Source organism: Neopelma chrysocephalum, unplaced genomic scaffold (assembly GCF_003984885.1).
Source record: "Neopelma chrysocephalum unplaced genomic scaffold, ASM398488v2 Primary Assembly neopelma1_73b, whole genome shotgun sequence".
Classification (NCBI taxonomy): Eukaryota; Metazoa; Chordata; class Aves; order Passeriformes; family Pipridae; genus Neopelma; species Neopelma chrysocephalum.
The window spans coordinates 803,572-822,117 of NW_020897734.1; the positions used below are offsets into that span (position 1 = coordinate 803,572).

General features: G+C 41.9%; 1 protein-coding gene across 8 annotated transcripts in view; it reads right to left on the reverse strand.

The window, feature by feature from the left end:
* The window catches only part of GRIA3 (glutamate ionotropic receptor AMPA type subunit 3), a 144,990-nt gene that overhangs the window by 41,575 nt on the left and 84,869 nt on the right, over window positions 1-18,546 (reverse strand). For 7 of the 8 annotated variants that reach the window (XR_003534871.1, XM_027687238.1, XM_027687239.1 and 4 more), the window contains 5 exons: window positions 17,912-18,079; window positions 14,575-14,679; window positions 13,133-13,240; window positions 11,778-11,984; window positions 2,031-2,407 (listed from right to left, as the gene is read on the reverse strand). Coding sequence is in view for 7 of the 8 variants with exons in the window: in XM_027687238.1 (XP_027543039.1) it covers window positions 2,031-2,407; window positions 11,778-11,984; window positions 13,133-13,240; window positions 14,575-14,679; window positions 17,912-18,079 (965 nt within the window). In the remaining variant the exon portion in view is untranslated. Of the gene's footprint in view, window positions 1-2,030; window positions 2,408-11,777; window positions 11,985-12,448; window positions 12,789-13,132; window positions 13,241-14,574; window positions 14,680-17,911; window positions 18,080-18,546 lie in introns of those variants that run through there. The other variant, XM_027687241.1, reaches the window with a different exon arrangement.

Here is an 18,546-nt window from a genome sequence, read left to right on the forward strand (position 1 = left end):
GAATGTTATCACAGAAGATAACAAAAGAACTGGACAACGTCTTCAAACAAGGGTTATATATTAATACTGAGCTAATAGCTTCTGATGGACAGTTAAAATAAATAGGTATACTGCTGCCTCTTTTCTGTATTGTAGGTATATCCAAGGCACTTATGATGGTACTACTGAGAAAAACCAGACTATGTTCCTCGTGTTATATAAGGGAAATGGCTGAACATACCAAAGAGTCACATGAGAGCTTAACAAAAATCCTATGCACTTCTATTTAACTGTCAATAACCAGACCTAGCAGAAACAGTGCGATGCCTGCAGCTTTCCATGTGATGTCCCAGTGCTTATTTCCCGGTCCTTTACGTTGGGCACACACATGGTCAACAGCAATTTAAATGTTATCACTGCTCATCCCCTTCAACAGCAAGCAGCTAGGCAAAGTTTCAGTGCAGGATTTAGGCATAAAGCAGAAACACGGAGTGTGAACAGGAGGAACAGATGAACAGCTGTAACTACACAGGGAGGCAGCACACCCAGGCACAGGGAACTGGGAAAACTGGCACGTGGTCACAGCCAGGGCAAAACGTGTGTGTGTTACAGAGGGTACACATGGATTCCTTGGTAAGAATGAAATACAATTGCTGCTGTCAAGACTTTGAAAATGTGGGTGTGACTTGCATCAAATATCACCAGGCACATGCCAGTAACTATCAAAGTCCTGGATTTCACTGCCATCAGAAGGACATTTGAATATGCAACGACCGCGAATTTATAGGATTGTTGTTACACTATAACAGGTAAAATCATGATCTTTCCCATGAAACTTCATAGTCACTTATTTCATGGGGGCTACTCAAGAACCCCACTGCCATATGGACCAGGAAAACCTGGCGACTTTTCAGTGATTCAGGTATTGAAAAAGTAATAAACATGGAGATTAAAAAGGTGCATTTCAAATGCCAGTGCTTAGAAAAGATCTGCCTCTCTTCCTCTAAATAGCAACCTTGTTAAATAGAAAAACTGCATCCTGTTTGTACTAAGCAGGTATTTGGAATAATTAAAATAGCTGTAAACTGATTATTAGATTATTGTCATACAAAATGTAATTAGTGCTCCATCACTAAGAAACTAGATAATTTTATTGCTTATCACAAGCATATCACTAAAGCATTTTACCAGTGTAAACGCAGAAACAAGATGTGGTATGCACTGTTCAATCAGAGGGAACTTCACTATTCTTAGCTGGTTTTGAAATACTTCTTTAAAATAGAAATTAAGTCTACAGTAGTTAATGGCACTGTTCTCTGGAACTAATGTCAAACATACTTTCCATAAAGATATTTCTTATTCATGAAGACAGTCTTTCTGGATAAGGCTGTAGTAAACTGGCAATGCTTATTAGACCATATTGACTATGAACAGAGAGATAACATATTAGACTGGACTGAAATAACAATACACACACAAGGCAGTACATACACAGTACATACAGAGACCCGAACATATGCAAAAATGTGGTGGAAAGCAAACTACTAATTGATGAAAGGATGGTTCAAGAAAAACAAAACTGGAGAAATTAGGCTCAAAAGAGAGTAAAAAAGACTAGCAGGAGCCTTAATGGGAGTGGAGATGCTTTAAAGTGCTGTTGCATGTGACTTTTAAAAATAAATAATTCTTATTTTGCAAAGCAGAATGTGTTTTATGCACCAAGGAGATGACCGTAAAATGAGATATGCAGCAAAAACACGGTAGCCCTCCAAGCATTGCTGAAAACAGAAAACCCTATGCATTTTACAGCCTTAACATGGTGAATATAAGTTTGGCAGAAATGCATAAATGGCATTACAAGCAATGCTACTCACTCTGGAGGTGGATGTTAGCAAGCATGGTGGCTTGATGATGATGCTGAACATTGAATGGAATCTCAAAATAAAAAATTTGGAATTAAAAAAGAAATTTGAAAAAGTAACATATATGCACCATGGCATTAGAAAATGACCATAAAATGCAAAAAGGTGATGGAGTGACATGGAACAAACCTTGGAGAAATATCGCATCCTTGCTGCATAAAGGCACCCAGGGAAAACCAAAGGCTGTTAAATATTCCAAACTCATTTGGAGGGTCAGGAGGATTCTGAGGGTCACGTGGTTCTTCAGTGCTGTCTTCCAAGTGCCATTCATAAGGGCTGAATCTGCTGACTAGGAAAAGAACTACGCTGACGCCAATGTAAGCAAAGACTATACACATCCAAATTTCATAAGCCAAAGGATCCAGGAAAGAGAATACGCCCGGTTTAGATTTCTGAGGCTTCTTGATCATGATGGAGATGCCCAGGCTCATAAAGGGTTTGGAAAAGTCTATGACTTCTTCTCGCACCAATGTTATGGTGAGGGGGGCAACAGCTATATCTGCTCTCTGAAAAGGCAAAACAAACCCAAGTTAGCTACAAATCAGACACAACAGAAGCACAATCTAGAATGTCAGGCTAATGAATCAGATGATAAATTGCAAGAGTGAGTGGAAACATTCTTCGCAGCCTATTTTGCAGTCACTGAAGTTAAAGACTACATGATATTAATAGACAACTATTAACAAGAAAAATTACAATCAAATCTGTGCAAGGTGCTCATGACAGAGGCAGGTATTTCTATTAAGTTAAAAGGGATGAATAAACACTACACAAAGTGGACAGTGAGATGGCAACTAAAACAATGTAATTTTCTAGTAATGGTCTGTATCTACCCATTTGTCTTGAAGACTTCGGGTAAATTATGTTTTCTATGTTTTAATTTTGCCTTTTCCATTCTTTCAGCAAGTTCTCTTGCCTTACTGATTAGTCTAGGATCTTTAAAATGAACCTATGAGAAGTAATCAGTCACTGAATTTCAGCTGCATTTGGGTACTGCTACTTGTATACTCCTTTGAAACTCCACTGCACTAAAGGACAGAAGATGGTAAATAGTGGGGGATAGGAACCAGTCAGCCCACCCTTTCTGCGCTCACTGAAGGACAGTAACACAGATTTGTGAATCCCTGAGGAGTAAATAGCCTGGATAATCTGAGAAGAATGCAAAGTAGTATTTTTCAGTCTCCTGTGTGCCCTCCTGTTATACAGGACTTGCCTCTACAGCCCTGTAACAGACCGTACTCTGGGGCTGTGCCATCTGGAAGCACAATCGCATCTATTGCACCTGTCATTCACCAGCACATGGGATACCCTGACCCAACACCCTTCCCTTCAATCAATACACCTCTGCTGAATTCCATGGCAGGATAGGAATGTGAAAACAAATTGGTTTCCTTTACAAATAACATTCTAGAATAGATTTTCAACATGTTTAACTGTATCTGTATGTCTATGCAAGAAAGAGTCAAGTCATGCTGCTTAAATAACCTAGTAGGTGTCAGCACTTGCATCAGAGGGGAATGGAATGTTTTAAAAAAGAGCCTTTTTCATTTAAAAGTTACTGTTATGAGAGCCTATATACCTACATACATTTTTTGTGATCTATTTTAAACACTATAACTATTCGTGTTATACTTTCAAAGATAGTCTTTCATTGGTAATTACGAATTTCAGAAAGAAAAAATGATTCTTAGGGAAAGCTTAACTTACCAGTACCTAAACCACTGTGAACCTTTAAATCTGATTTTTTCCCCCCATTATTAACTATGTATCTCTTTCTGGTGGAAAAATAAAGCCTGATTAAGTAGAAGTTCGAATACAAGTTAATAGGAAACATTAAAAGGAAGTGATTAAAATCTGTGCCATAAAACAATTGAATATGCCTTCACGTGAATCTAATGGTGATGTACGTGACTGGTTTGCTCCTCTTCCTAGATAGTTGGTTTAGGTTTTCTTTTGAAGTTTAATAAGCAGAAATGGTGAAGGCTTCTGCTAAGGCTGATCTCAGCATCATGGGCTCTGTGCCCGCTGGTGCCTTGGCAGCACTGAGCAGCCGTACCCGGGGCACTGGCTCGGGGTTTGCTGACCGAGGCTTTGGCAGCCCTGTCAGATGAGCACTGGCCCTCCCCACAACAAGCCTCCCTCCACAGGGCACTGTCTGCACACACAGCCTCTGCGTTTCCTCCAGCCGCTCAGGAATATCCCTCAGCAGTTTATACTGGCATGTGCAACTACAAGGTACGTGCACAAGTTCACAGCCTGGAATAATCAGATAAGCCATGCCTGTGCACGTAAGGAAGCCACTCGGAAACCATGGCCCTGAGTGCCTCCTCTGACAGCCCTGCTCAGCCCCTTTAGACAGTCATGTGTGCTGGGACACTGCCTTTCCCCTTGAGTGACCCTTTCCCCAAGGAGAGAACCTTCAGCTATGTGGTCACTTACTGCAAAAATCTAGCTTAACGTGGCTTGAATATAAAACCTGAAAATGCCTTGGGATGCCTGGGTGTTCACTGTCTTTGCAGATGAATGTGTTCATCACCTAAGTAATGGAGAGACTGGGGGGGGGACATGGATAGAGTGAGGTAAAAGGACTGGATGATGTTGGAATTTTTTCATTGAAGAATTCCCCCCAAACATATATTTGTCTTGTAGCTGCTGCTCGTTGAGCTACTGTTAAATATTAGATGTCTGCAGTCAGTATGAGATGCACACAGAATATCAGTTTTAAATGCAGTCAGAGTCCACGGCTGGCTGGAAGACTAAGCACTTTGACCATGGCCACTGTACTTTGTGTTGAACTAATGAGGTACTTACAAATTAATCCTTATTAGAGAACAATTAATGGATTGGGACCCCTGCAGAGACTTAGCAATGCCTCCATGCGAATTGAAGCTTAGGTGGGAGGCAGGTGTCACTGCCTGGCACTTCTGCACGTGGACTACCAGCCTTGGAACACCTTGTCAAGGAAGGAAAAGGCTGCTTCAGCTATAAGAGCATCTAGTTTCTGGAATGTTTTCCTGGACCTGGAGAAATTTAATTCTCCCAAAGTAATATTTTAATTGCCAAAGTAGACATGGTGGAGCTCTTCCTAAGTGCTGATGCAGCATGCAATAAGGTCTGTATCTCCTTCATGCCCAGCTGAGTTCATGTAGGATGTTCCTGTGGGACTTTGGGGGGATGAAGATGATGTTGTGCTGAAGCACAGACAAATCACTTTTTAAAGGCCTCAATTGTTACCATGTCCTCATTCATATCATACAGTACAGATTTTCATTGTAAATACTTTCAAATTGCATTTTAATATTACAAGGGATACGAACATTTATCTTTCTGATACGTTTCAGTCTTCCTCTTTTCCTATTGTTCCTACCAAAGGTGTTCACTGTATTGGAAACACCAGCAAATACCCTCATCCCTAAATGAACATGACAGCAATTGGTTTCTGCAGAGGGAACAAGCACCGGTTCACATGCAGGGTCTTGAGAAACCATCAACAACCAGAGCACTGAGGGTGGACCAGCTACAGTCCAGCACCCAAGCCTGGTTGCCCACCACTTCCCTGAATATTAGTTGCATCAAGGAGGTTAAAAACCAGTTTGCTCTTTGCTTATTTATTTAGAGATACAGTATTTGAAATAGAGAGCTTATGGAGAGCTCTAAGCACCCTAAAGGATCATTAATAACTGCAGCACTCTTGAGAATTTCCCTCCCTGTTATGGCTGCAGATAAGCAGAACCCATACAAATTGAGCTCGATTAAAAAGAACACAACCACAAACATGTCCCTCTCTGTGCAGAACTGGAGGGAGTTTAAGAACCTCAACAACTAAGCTTTGCTAATCACTCATGACTAATGGTGTTTCAAACATCATCTTCACTGCATTTGAGCTGGGCGAGAAATGTCATGGATTCCTCTGAGGCTTGTTCTGTCTTTGCCTACTAGTGTGGGAGGGATGGATTTAGAGAGGACATGCAGCACAGAGGCGCTGCCCACTCTGCTCAAAGCTGACCCCAGGGAGCTGCAAACCTCAAGACTCTTATGGGGAAGGAGAAAAAAATAGCAAATGGAAATCCCCTTCTATGTGGAAAAGAAAAAAGATAAGATGTTCCACCCCTGTAATCCAAAAGGAGGGATGGAATTCTTCTGCTTAGAGATGACTAACTTCAAAGCTATGCACTAGAGACAGCAAGAGGCATCAGAAGAGACTGTGTTGGGATGGCGATTGACTCTGAGCATGTTTTAAGACTTCTCACTGCAGTCTGAGGTTTCCAGGTATGAGAAAAGAGTGTCAGACAGAGCAACACATCACCTGTGGTATCTGCTGGCAAAAGCTAACTTTGTAAAGACAGGCCAGTACCCCCCAAGGATATTCAGGGTGTGTTGAGAGGCCAGGTCATGGGGGCAATGTGCTTTTAACACAGTAGCTCACACTTATTTAAAACCAACAGCTGATATCTGACTAGGAACATGCTGTGCACTGAAACCTTAATGTGTACTAGCTGAGCAGTGTAAAAAGGTATTAAGGTGTTAAAAGGACAGTTGGCCTTGTCTGCTGCAGTTTGTCAATGTTAAGTCCATTCGTGCTTTATGTGGATGCCCACAGCTCTTTCTGACACACTACTGCCATATGCAGACAGAGACATAAACAGTACATCTGCCTTTGGAGCCGTGGGCATATGTGTGCTTCCTGTGTCTGTGCTGAGACCCAGGTCAGCCAGAGTCTGGGCCCACAGCAGTGTGGCTCTGTGCCAGGGCTGCGATCCCGTCCCCCCATGTGGCAGTGCCACCATGGCAGAAACCAGGGGTGAGGAGGGAATGGCAAGCTTCACCCACCCACTCATGGCACAGTCAGGCTCTGCCACGGTCTGAGAGCACACGGGACATTTTGAGGAGAAGTAGGAATTGAGTTAGTCTTCCTCTCTCCTACAATTCAAAGGCTTATTTAGATGCCTTCTGTAGCATTTCCTCTGCTGCTGGGAGAGCCTGAGAGGCCAGCACACCTTGAAGCTGGTCAGTCTGCTAAAGGCAGGGAGATGTGTCGGTGGTCCCATTCCGACAGACTGCTACATTCTGGAGACTGCCGCATTCTGGAGACTGCCTGTCCTTTACATCCCTGCTTCATTCCTTTGTGCTATTTTACATACTGAAAGGTTTTTACAAAGACCTTTTTAACCTGAGAAGAGTTTTAAAGGCTGTAAGTTCTGGCTGCTCTTTTCATTCCCAAAGCATTTGTAGTTACAATTAAGATCTGTGTTAAACCTACTGTCAATTAGCCTCAGCGCTGTGAAAAGCATCAGGGCCAGAGAGGGACGGCTTTCCCTGGCTGAACAGGGAAGGAAGAACAGCAGCCTGCTTTAAAAGGGAAAGAAGAAATAAAAGTCTACAGAAAGAGGCTGACCCTACAGAAGAGAAAAGACGACTGTCTAGTGCTCAGCAGCTGGTGGGTACAAAGCCCCGAGCACCGGCCTCATGGGGCCCGTGCTGAGGGAGGTGCTGCTGCTCCACAGCCCCAGCTGAGGGCACGTCCTCAGCCCCTGGGTCACTGGAGGACAGCACTTGCCCTGCTGGATGGCTCTGCTGGTTAGATTTAAATAGTGATTCAGTTTCCTGGTCTGAGAATGATTTAGCTACTTTCCCTCATCTGAAATGTCCGGGAAAAAAAAGCTCTATCTATTTTCTATTTTTATTCTGTCAAAAGTTTCCACTATGCTGTAGAAATTGCTCTTAGTTTAAAAAAATAATAGTGTTCGAATTGGTAGGTTTTTTTCTGGTAGGATGAAGCCTTATTTTGACACCACCAGAATGAAAGAGCAAAATTAAGGTTTTTTTCCAACCTGAATTGACACTTTTTGAGTTACAAAAAATCAGATAAATTTCATTTTATGTCAAATTTCATTATCATTATTAATTATTATTACTGTTACCATTACTACTCCTACTATATCACCAACATTTAAAAATTGCTAATAAGCCACAAAGCCCTGTTAGCTCCTCTCTAACAAGACTTCTGGGTTCTCCTGCCTGAAGCAAGGGAATTTGGGAATATCTGCTCAGGCAGAACTCCCTGCCTCCAGGGCTCCCATCCCTCTGTAACCAGGTGCATTGGTACAGGCCCTTGCAAAGCTGCAAGGAAAGGCCCAAGAGGGAGAGCTGAGATTGTCCTTGACTTTGGAGACCCTATGGCACAGCAGACTTTTACACCCTCCAACCAGCCCTGACGTGATATGAGACAGGGGAGGGAGAATTTCTAATGGGAAGTATTTCAGTGGGTAAATGGCAATGTGTAACTCCCAGGACTGCTCCAGTTAGCCTAGTTAATGCTGACCTCTGGCTAGTCTTACCCTGCAGTCAGGGCTGTGCTGGGCAGCCTCAGGACCTGCAGCACAGTGACACAGCACCCCTGTTGCTCCGGGTACAGCTCAGTGCAGACCGAGCCCCCTCCCATCCCACCCATCCCTCTGCTCCTTGACATTCAGAGCCCTCCAATGCAGTGGTCTGGAGGCTGCATATTCTCTCCTGGCTCTGTGCTGCATTCCACAGGAAGCAAGAGCGACAGTAACAATGAACTGGCACAAACCAAACATTAAATATAGTTAATTAGGGTTTTGACATTAAAATGACAAGCCATTCACTTCCTATGACTGTCCTAAGAGCAATTTTAGGAAAGAGTTGTATGCGTGGGGCTATGCAAAAAAGGGCACAGTATTCAAAAAGCCCCAGCAGTGCCAGGTGGTGGTGAGGAGGCTGTTGGGTCAGGAATACACTGTATTTGACAAATGACCAGTCCCTGTTTATTACGTGAGACAAATGCAATCTAAAGGATTGTGTTTCTGCCACAACTCAGCTCAGCTGCTGGATAACTGGTACCAAAACCAATCAGGACCCTTTTATCCCCCCAAGTCTGTCTTCCATACATGCTAATAAAGATACTTAAAATCTAATCTCCTTCTTGTCTTCCCAAAATGGAATCCAGAGGAGCCAAATTTGATAGTCATTTTGCCGACAAGGCTCACAGGGGCATTAGAGTAACATACAGTTTTAGTTCCCTAATAGAGTTTTAAGCCCCTGAGAGATAAAGGAAAGTCAGTACGTAAATGAGGCGTTTGCTCCAAATAATTAGCACTTCTAGAGCATTTCTTATCTTCAAAGGGCTTAGTGCACATCCTCGTGAGTGTGGTACACAGCCCCCTCTCAACAGATGGAGGAAGAGGCCAAGGGTATTTCATGATGTTTGCAAATAGAGCTGGGAAAAGGTCTGGAGGGCTGGTGAGGTTTGCACTCAGAGTTCATGGGCTGTTTCCTCTGCTTACAGAAAGCCAGGAGGATTTCCATGCAGCTTGCCAGTCAGTTCAGCCTGGCAGGCCAGGGAGCTGGCTCAGCAGAGCAGGGCTGTAGGAATTAACCTGGGCCTGCACTCAAACCTCATGGGACGACTCTGACCTTTGAATAATTGAGCACTGCAGTGAAGAGGCTTCAGTAACAGAGCTCACAGCTTGCGTACAGGAGCTGTTGGGGGTCAGGGAGGAAAACATTCCTCAATTTTTCATTAACAAGAAAACACAGATGAAAACTGTGCTCAGAATACAAAGGAACAGACCTTTTTGCAGGGGAAAATGAGCATGGTGGGGTGGATTTGGGGTTGTTTTAAGCTATGGTCTCTGGTGCCTGCAGGGCTGGTCTTGCTGGTGTGGAAAGGTCACAAGTATGGTTGGTCACAGGGACATGGACAGGGCTAAGTTTGATGCTAAGGAGGCAGAGCTCTCTGAGCAAGGCTCGTCCCAAGGGGTTGTGGAAAAGGCAGCTGCAGCCAACCTGTTTATCACAGAATTGTTTGGGTTGGAAGGGATCTCTGAAGATTATCTACTGCAACCTCCCTGCAATGAGCAGGGACATATTCCATGAGATCAGGTTGCTCAGAGCTCTGTCCAGCCTGACCTTTGAATGTTTCGAAGGATGGTGCATCCACTGCCTCCCTGGGCAACCTGTGCCAGCTCCTTGGCACCCACACAGTAAAGAATTTCTTCCTAATATCTAATCTGAATCTACCCTCTTTCAGTCTAAAGGCATTTCTTACTGTCCTATCACTACACACTCCCGTTAAAAGTCCCTCTCCAGCTCTCTTGTAGCCCCTTTAGATACGGGAATGTGCTCTAAACTCTCCCTGGAGCCTTTACTTCTCCAGGTTGAAGAGTCTCAACTCTCTCAGCCTTTTCTCAGAGGAGAGGTGCTCCACTCCTCCGAGCATTTTTGTGGCCCTTTCTCCCGATGGATCTTACATAGCACAGCAGCTGCACAGGCTCATCTTACTCGGCTCAAGACCCATCAGAAGTTGCCCACACCACACCTTTCCTCCTCTAGTGTAGACAGCCCCTGTGCCTGACTGTTAGCAGCAAGTTCAGGTTCTCTTTTGCCTTGCTTTTTGCCTATGGTATGATTATTTTTTTAAGTGAATAAACTGCTTGTCACTCCAAAATAGATTAAAAGGACCCAATTACAGCTGATATTCTTGATATTTCTTGAACCACACATAGAGAAACTGAGGGTTTAGATTTCCAGTGCAATGTAATTTGCTCGAAACTAAATGAAACCTTTGCTTCAGAGGTTCTCAGTGGACTTGTGTTCTCTAACAGAGCCAACATCAGCTTCCCAAGTTGCATAACTGAGGCATGGGGAGTTCAGAAGGTTTGCTTAATGTCAAACCTCAATGCAACAGGGAAGCAAAGATGTAATCTAGGGGTCCAGCCCCCTGTTTACTTTCTCTCATCAGTACATTTTCCTTCCTGCCATAATATGATACCACAAAAACATTTTTATTTTTATAAAACATTTTGAGGTTGAAGAGACTACCATGCATATAATGAGGCATCAGAACTGACTGCTCCAGAGTGAGAAAACTTTTGTAAATCCAGCAATTATTTTAAGAAGACTGATTCATTTGAAAAGAATTATCTCACCAAACATTTTGCAAGAATGATGATGTATTATCCCAAGGAAATTTTGAGGTGACTTTTAGAAATTACACTCAGCCATAGAACAAAAGGAAGCAATTGAAATATTCGCTTCTGCTCAGATATTTTTAATAGAGGAAAGCTTGTTAAAAATAAACTGTAAAAAAGATTTGGGCGGAATCACAAATCATCTCATTAGCATTTGGGGCAAAAAAAAAAAGCAAAGATGAAATATCAGCTTGAAAAGTCTTTTCTGCAGAGCCAATTTTCTCCCCCTTCCATCTGGTTTATCTGTATTCCAAAATTCTCATTTTCAAAGAAGTTTCTAAAATGGCAATTCCGGACTGTTTTTGTTCTTACTAAACAAAGCAATGTACACCCAATATAGAAATATAAAGAGGAATGCAATGAATTAGGCTTTTTTTTTTTTTTTTTTTGTCTGCCAGTTGATTTTTAAAACCAAATCAAGGGTTTAAAAAGAAAAAAGATAAAAACAACCTTGGGGTTAACTGAGTCTTTAGTCTCTGGTCAAACACAAACCAGCATCAGTGACCCAACGAGGGCCAGAATCACAGATGAGACCTTTAATGGGAGGGACACCCTCCCAACACTTAAGAGACTGATACAGAAAAAGGAGATGTGGCAAATGAAGAAGCAGCATATGAAGGGCAAATTGGAAATTCTGCTTTAAACAAGAATTTGAAATTTGCCCAACATTTTTTGGACTCTGATCTGGAGAACAGCAGTAAAAAAGTGACACTTTCCTGCAATGAAATGATTAGAAAAGTAGACTATTAAAAGAAATTTCTACAAAGAAATATCTAGAATTTTAAAGGTAGTATTCAAACAGATGATCTTTATTTTGCAGTTTATTAACTTTGAGCATAACTTTTTATAAAGAACATTAAAATGAAGGTTAAGAGAAACTTACCCCATAGACCAGTTCACCCACCATGCCATTCCATATCTTAGTCTCAGGGTCCCTAGCTCCATATTTCCCATCTCCAACAATTGACAGTTTGTATTTTATTCCAACATGTTTTGCTATTTCAGAAGCTAAGTCTACACAATATCCTTCATATCTCTCATTCCCTTCTAGTTGTTCATGGTTTTTCTTATACATTACATATGGTGATTCCTTTGAAACAAAAGTAAAGATCAAAAGTCTATGAATGTAAAATACAGCTGTAAACCACACAAAATGAGAGTTGTTATTATCCTTTATATTACTGGCAAGTATTTACAATATTTCCTGCTTCGGTACAGAAATTAGAAAGACAGACTTCTGCAGTTTAAAAATCCTTGGCTGATCCTACAGCCACAAATACTGTTGATTGCATTCCTAGTATGGACTCATTGAAGCCAGCAGGATTTTTAAACAAAGTTACACTTCTGTTTGCAGGCCTGATTAGGCAGTCAAATAGCATCACTGCAGTAATAATTCAGGATTTAGTGTTTAAGGACTGACATACCCAACACCTGTACCATCAACATCATCTCCTAAGGCCCCAGTGATCTAGAATGGGGCTCTGATCGAGGTATTTCCAAAGCAGCCTAAGGGAATCTAGGCTAAAATCCTCAACAGAATTTTTTGTCACTGAATTCCCTTAGCCTTCTTGGGAAATTCTAGCTGAAATGCTGGTTACATCTCACTAAATCCATAGGAGTATAAAATACAATGCTTCAGGAAATAGCATAAAATTGGCTCATGCTTAGCAGAACTGTAACAGGCACAAAAGTCACAATGAATACTGTACAGAGCAGGTCTGTAGAGGCGTTGGGAGGTGCTGCTGCTCGTGAGACACAGGAAGAGCTTTGCTCCTTTGGAATTGCACAGGTATAGGCTGCTTTTCACACAGTGCTAGAGCAGTTCCAGTTCTCTACAGGCTTCATTGTGCCACCCTTACTCAGTCCACAGGGGTTGCGTTTACAGGAGCTGTACCTGAGTGAGGGGTGCAAGATTTGACCCTACAGCAGGAAGGCCAGATCCTGTGGTCATTTACATACATGCACAATAACTTCATTTACACGAGGCATTTAACTGAGTTCAAGTGTCTGAGAAGCAGCAAAACACAACGGTGAGCTCAGTGAGCTCCTCCTGTGAGCAAACTTACTGATAAGTTTGCAGGGTCAAGCCCTCAGAACATCTCTGGGAGATACTGAACTTTCCAGTCACTTGAAGTCACACAGTATTCAACATCTGCCTCCTGGCAAGGTGTCTAACACACCTCAGGAGCCACGTGTCTTGTTTCCTAAACACAAACACACTAAGAACATAAAACTTACCAAGATGGTAGTGACTACTATAGTTCTGTTCTCCACAGATGAAGTGTCATTAGAGGGCAGTTGATCTAATGCTGGCACAAATCTTTCAAATTCATTCCAATAACCAGCCTATAAAAATGGAGATTGTTGCCTCATTACATACCTTTACAAGGACTCTGGTACCTGAACTTGTAAAAGAAACTGTCAAAACACATGGTTTTGTAACATTTCTCATATTTCTGTTTCTGTCATTAAGGGACCACATTAGCTTTTAAAGTTAATTTCCTTAAAGAAACAATGTTCTCAATCCCAAGTGCAAATAAGCACAAGCCAAATCAAAGTGAAAATACATATTAAATTCCCCTATCTCAATCAACATCATCGTGGTGCCTGTGAAATAAATTTCCATGTTTCCACAGCATAAGAATATACTACAGACAAGACAATAAACTGCGCAGCATTCTGAATAAAGTTCTTTGATTTTGTAATTTTTATCCATATTCTGCTGCAGTTTGGCCAGTGAATACAGCCCCTGCAGACCTGCCTGAGCTGGCTTTAGAGCAGATGCAGACATTGTCAGCAATGCAGGCACAGCAGCTTTATCTTCAGTACAGGATACAAACCCCTTTGTGAGCATGAGGTGACTGTTTATCAGCTGGCTGGTGCTGACCTTCGTGGTGCTGTGGCTACATCACTAGACTATTACACTAGTTTTTATATTTCTGCACAACACAGAAGTAGCACTGTTGGCTGCACTGTACACCTACCTGAGTCCCTGGGCCACGTCCACAGGCATTTTGTTATCAAGTGTTTAAGGAGTCTCAGCGGTGACCAAGCAGGTTAGGTACCTATCTCCAGGTGAAATCAGGGGGATTTAAGAGACTCAGCTATGCAGACTCCTCTCTCAGTACTTCTCTGACCCTGTCTACATAACTATTTCTGAAAATCTGCCTTAAACGTCTTTTATAACACAGAACTAGGTGATTATCCTACTTAGGATCTATAATTTATTTAGGATACAAGAGAATGAGTAGGAAATTCTAACTAAAACCAAACTTATTTTCTGTTAATTTCAGAAGGTTTCACTGGTTCCAGCTTCACTATGGCTCTAAAGCACTATATGGACAGGGAAGGAAAAATTGAAAAAATTTAGAAGATAAGGCTAAGCACAGGAGCATGAAAGCAGATATTATGCTTAGCAGTGGAAAACCTCCAGAAAGGTTTTAAGGGAAGAAGTTGTGCCTGAAGTTGACACGGAAACCAATGAAGATATTAAGCAAGGTGAGTGGTCTAGTCCAGGAACTGAAGACAGCAAGGTTCCTGGGATAGGGAAGACAGCAGAGAAGGTGGGGGTTTCTCAGGGCCCTGTTATTACACTGCCTCTGTGGTACTTTTGTTTCATTAGTTTCTTGGGATAAATATTGGTGAAGGTGTGAAATCTGGATGCATGTCTTGAAACTCACCTTCCGTGACCCACCAGCTTTCATTTCATACACATCAATTGTGTAATTCATTCTCCGCCCATAGGTGTCGAACTGGATGTTCCCTGTCATTCCTTGTACTTGCACCTTAAGAGAATAAACAGAAAAAACATTTTAATAAAAGATTCACTTTATTTTTTCGCTCTGTTATATTTTGCAGGAACCCACTGGCTCTAGCCCAATTTTTATCTATGTAAGAGCCAGTTATATTCTTCAAAACAAAACCAATCCAAATTCTCTCAGTTCCAGCTGTACATATTTGTTAGTTAGTACTCAGCTGGTGACTCACTGCCGCAGAGTGAGCTGCATTTAAGTGAAATTAGCCCTGCAGGTATGTTAAATGTAAGAAAGACTGATTCTGCCACGCTTGGTCACGCTGGGTTCACTGGTACAGCACGGAGCACCAGCGAGGCACGAGCAACAATTCAGTGCCATTAAACCCCTCACAACATGGTACAGAGCGATCTGCAGTACGGACCAGACTGACACAGCACATTCCAGGAAGTGCTTTATTTTAAGATCAGTCCCAGTGCAGGAGAAAGGAATGAATGTCTTCTCTGAATGAGCACAGACAATTGCCTCTACTGCTTATGGAGTTTTGGTCTCGGTCGGGATGGATGGGTGTGCAGACGGTAAGTCATTAGCATTGCCTACTCACATGAATCATCCAAAGGGGAAGTATAAAGTACCTCATTTCAAAGAAAAAGTCTTTCTTATTCCCCTGTATTAAAGGATGAGGTATTTTCATTCACATCACTTAGCAACACCGACAAGCTGTCATCTCAGGCAGAAGAGGTAACAGTCTCAAACTTCAGGAGGGGTAAATTAGCTTTAATATTTAGCAGAAACTGTGGAAGTTCCAGGAAGAAGTGATGTTAGACTAGTCAAAGGCAAACTGTTCAGGGCTGGTGACTGATCTGCTGTTTACAGTTTAGAGATGGTGGACAAGGATACATAAAATAACCAAAATTCCACTGACCCCAAATTATCCAGTGAGCCAAATTCAGACTGACATATCAGTAAATGGATTTGAACCTTTCTTAAAATAGTTTATGTCATTACAGGGGGCTGGAAGAAAATGTGAGTTATTCATCTCCAGAAAGCTAGAGAAATGAACCGGACTTTGAAAACCAAATTTGACCCTAAGAGGTCTTATCAACTGCGAGTTGAGCAAATGTATTTGTAGGGTAGTTGACACATAAGTTGCATCCAGATGTGAGTTGCTGTGCCTGCTTTTGGCTCCTGCTGGAAGCTGTCTGGTTACCTTAGCACAGCAGTGACTGTGTGTCCCAGAAAGCTTGTTAGACCAGCTTCATCCTGATGTACATTGAGACATGAGCTTCGTGCACTGGACACCTCTGGACTTCAAATTTGATTTGTTTCTATCTTTGGTGGGAAAACACAGCACTTTGCAAAACCTGGCTGCACCGAGGCAGGAAGGCTCACCAGGACTGAAACTCTTCTGGTAGCAGCATGTGGAGGCAATCACAAACACAGTGACTATTTATAAGTGTCCAGATCTGCTCAGGCAAACTGTCTGCCACTGACCTCATGCCTTAGAACCAGCTTCAGAAGCAAAGACATGCACAGTTTTCAAGGCTGTAGGGAAGAAGATTCAAGTAACGCCTATTTCTCTTTTGCCAGCAGGATGTGGCACTGAACCTTCTGCTGGCAGAGGATGGATATTTCAAGGATATCTCAGAAAAAAATATTCTTATCTGAGTTGATGCTACAGAGTGGAGAGGAAACATTGTTAAATCAGAGTTGTTTTTTCTTTTTCCCCTGAAGCAAAGATTCAAGATCATTGTCTGAACAGAAGGAGAGGGTGATGGAACAGGATGGGGACTGGAAGGCAGTGTGGGATGATCTTGGGTAGCTCTTGTTGGAGATGTATATAAAACTCACTTGCATGACTTTGGATAGCTAAAACAGTACAAGGCAATCAGCTAAAAGTCAAACTTCTGCATTTTTTGCCAATCATGAGTTTGGCTTTTTTTATATTTTTTAATTTTTTTTTTTTAAATTCTCCTAAATAAGGGAGTGTCCTGTAGAAGTGTTAGTTTTCTCTACTGACATGAATACTTCATACCTCATACAGAGGAGTTTTGTATTTTGCTTGTAATTAAGTTTAAAGGGACAGTACAAAGTCTTTAACTATTGTGAAGGTTGAATTTAGTTATTTCTTTTCAAAAGTATGTAACACTACATTAGTGAATGTGCAGTTAGGAAGTGACAAAATGGTATAAAAAAGAGCTCTGGCTCTTTTTATGTGAGACTGAACCATCTCTCTAACTCCTAAGAGCAATATAATCTGATTACAACTGTCCACAATTCATTATAACCTCCTGATAGAATCCTTACAATTTGGTAACTGAGAAAAAGCAGTAATTAAGCCAAGTGTATGAAGGTTTACCCAAGATTTGTTTACACCTAACATGGGATTAATTCTGATCTCACTCACTGAAGCTCTGTGTCTGCATTAATACAATCAATTCTAACAGGTTTATTTGAGAGTTATTTGAGCCAGATCAAAAGCAGAGTTCTTGTCTCTTGTATCTACAAAAACATTATTCTATTTTTTTTGTTGTCACTTGATTTAACACAAACAGCAGCATAAGAAGAGTGAAAACCCAACAAAATTAGAGACATAAGTGAGGTAGGATCCCATATTATAACTAGTGTCAGGGATAAAAAATTGGCCATGCAGCAGGTAATCTGTCTGAGTGTTATGCCAGGAATCAGAACTGTGGTTGACCAACAACAATTCTTCCACTGCTTTAAACCAATCTGAGTTGACTTTTTACTGTCAAATTAACAAAACTGCACACATGTGTTTAAGTTCATAAATACATGTATTCCTGCAAGATTTACAATACACATGCTGTAGACCCAGTCTAGTTCTCTTAGTCAGATTTGCAGGCTCAGCCTGACTTTAGAAACCCCCAATACAGGTTTGACTGCAAAAGGCTCATGCTCACTCTCAGGGGAAGCTGGGGTGTGTGGGGGATCTGGGGGATTGTAGGTGCTCTGGTGTGAACAACCAGGCAGCTGCTGCACCGCTACTAGAGGGATGAGATTGTGGCGGAAGCTTCGAAAGCTAGTTTGTTATGCCTTGCTCTCCATTGAATACATTTCATCCATCCTTTGCAGTTTGTTATTAAGTTTGTTTTTACTTTCTTTCTTTTTTCCCCCTGAGGAGCTGCAGCTGTGTGTGTGAGGGCAGAAGCTCTGTGCACGGAGCAGGACACAAGCGCAGTCCCAGCAGAATTGCTGCTGCTGTGGAATACACACATTCATTAGCCAGCACACTTGCCCTTACCATTTTCAGCGCTCTTTCTATATCAATTCCTTGGCTCCATGGTACTGCAGGGTTAGCCAGGCAGTCTCCAGCACTGCCTCTCCTGGAGACATCCACACGCTGTCTTCGGAGGTAACGGAAAGCCTCTGCTATGACTAGGACTGCATCGTGGGTCAGTGCAGACGTGTACTGCAATCGGTGCAAAGAAAAGATGGTGACAAACTGCAATCTTAGAATTGGCCCAGGTGTGTCAGGTGAAGTCCTCCTCTTTGTTAGAACACTCTTACAAGAATCACGATTGCAAACCCATTTGCTCGCTCTCTGTCTTTCAGCTGGTGATTTTTTAGTTTAAAAATTCAACTTATTTCAATTAACAAATTAAAAATATTTTCTTTTTGTATATAGCAGCAAAATAACAAAACCAGTTTATAGTTGCATAAAATTTCAATTTAATTGGAAACTTGCTCGTCTAAATGAGGTTAGTACAAAAGTCTGCAGTTCCGTGCTGGACTATACTGCTACCGAAGAAAAGCTCATATGTGGGTTTTTGCTTGGAGTAATTTTTTTTGTTTTTAACAGGATTGCCAAGACAGCTTTGAACTGAAGTTAACATAAATCACTTCTGCTTGGATCACAATTCTGATTAGGTAGCATCT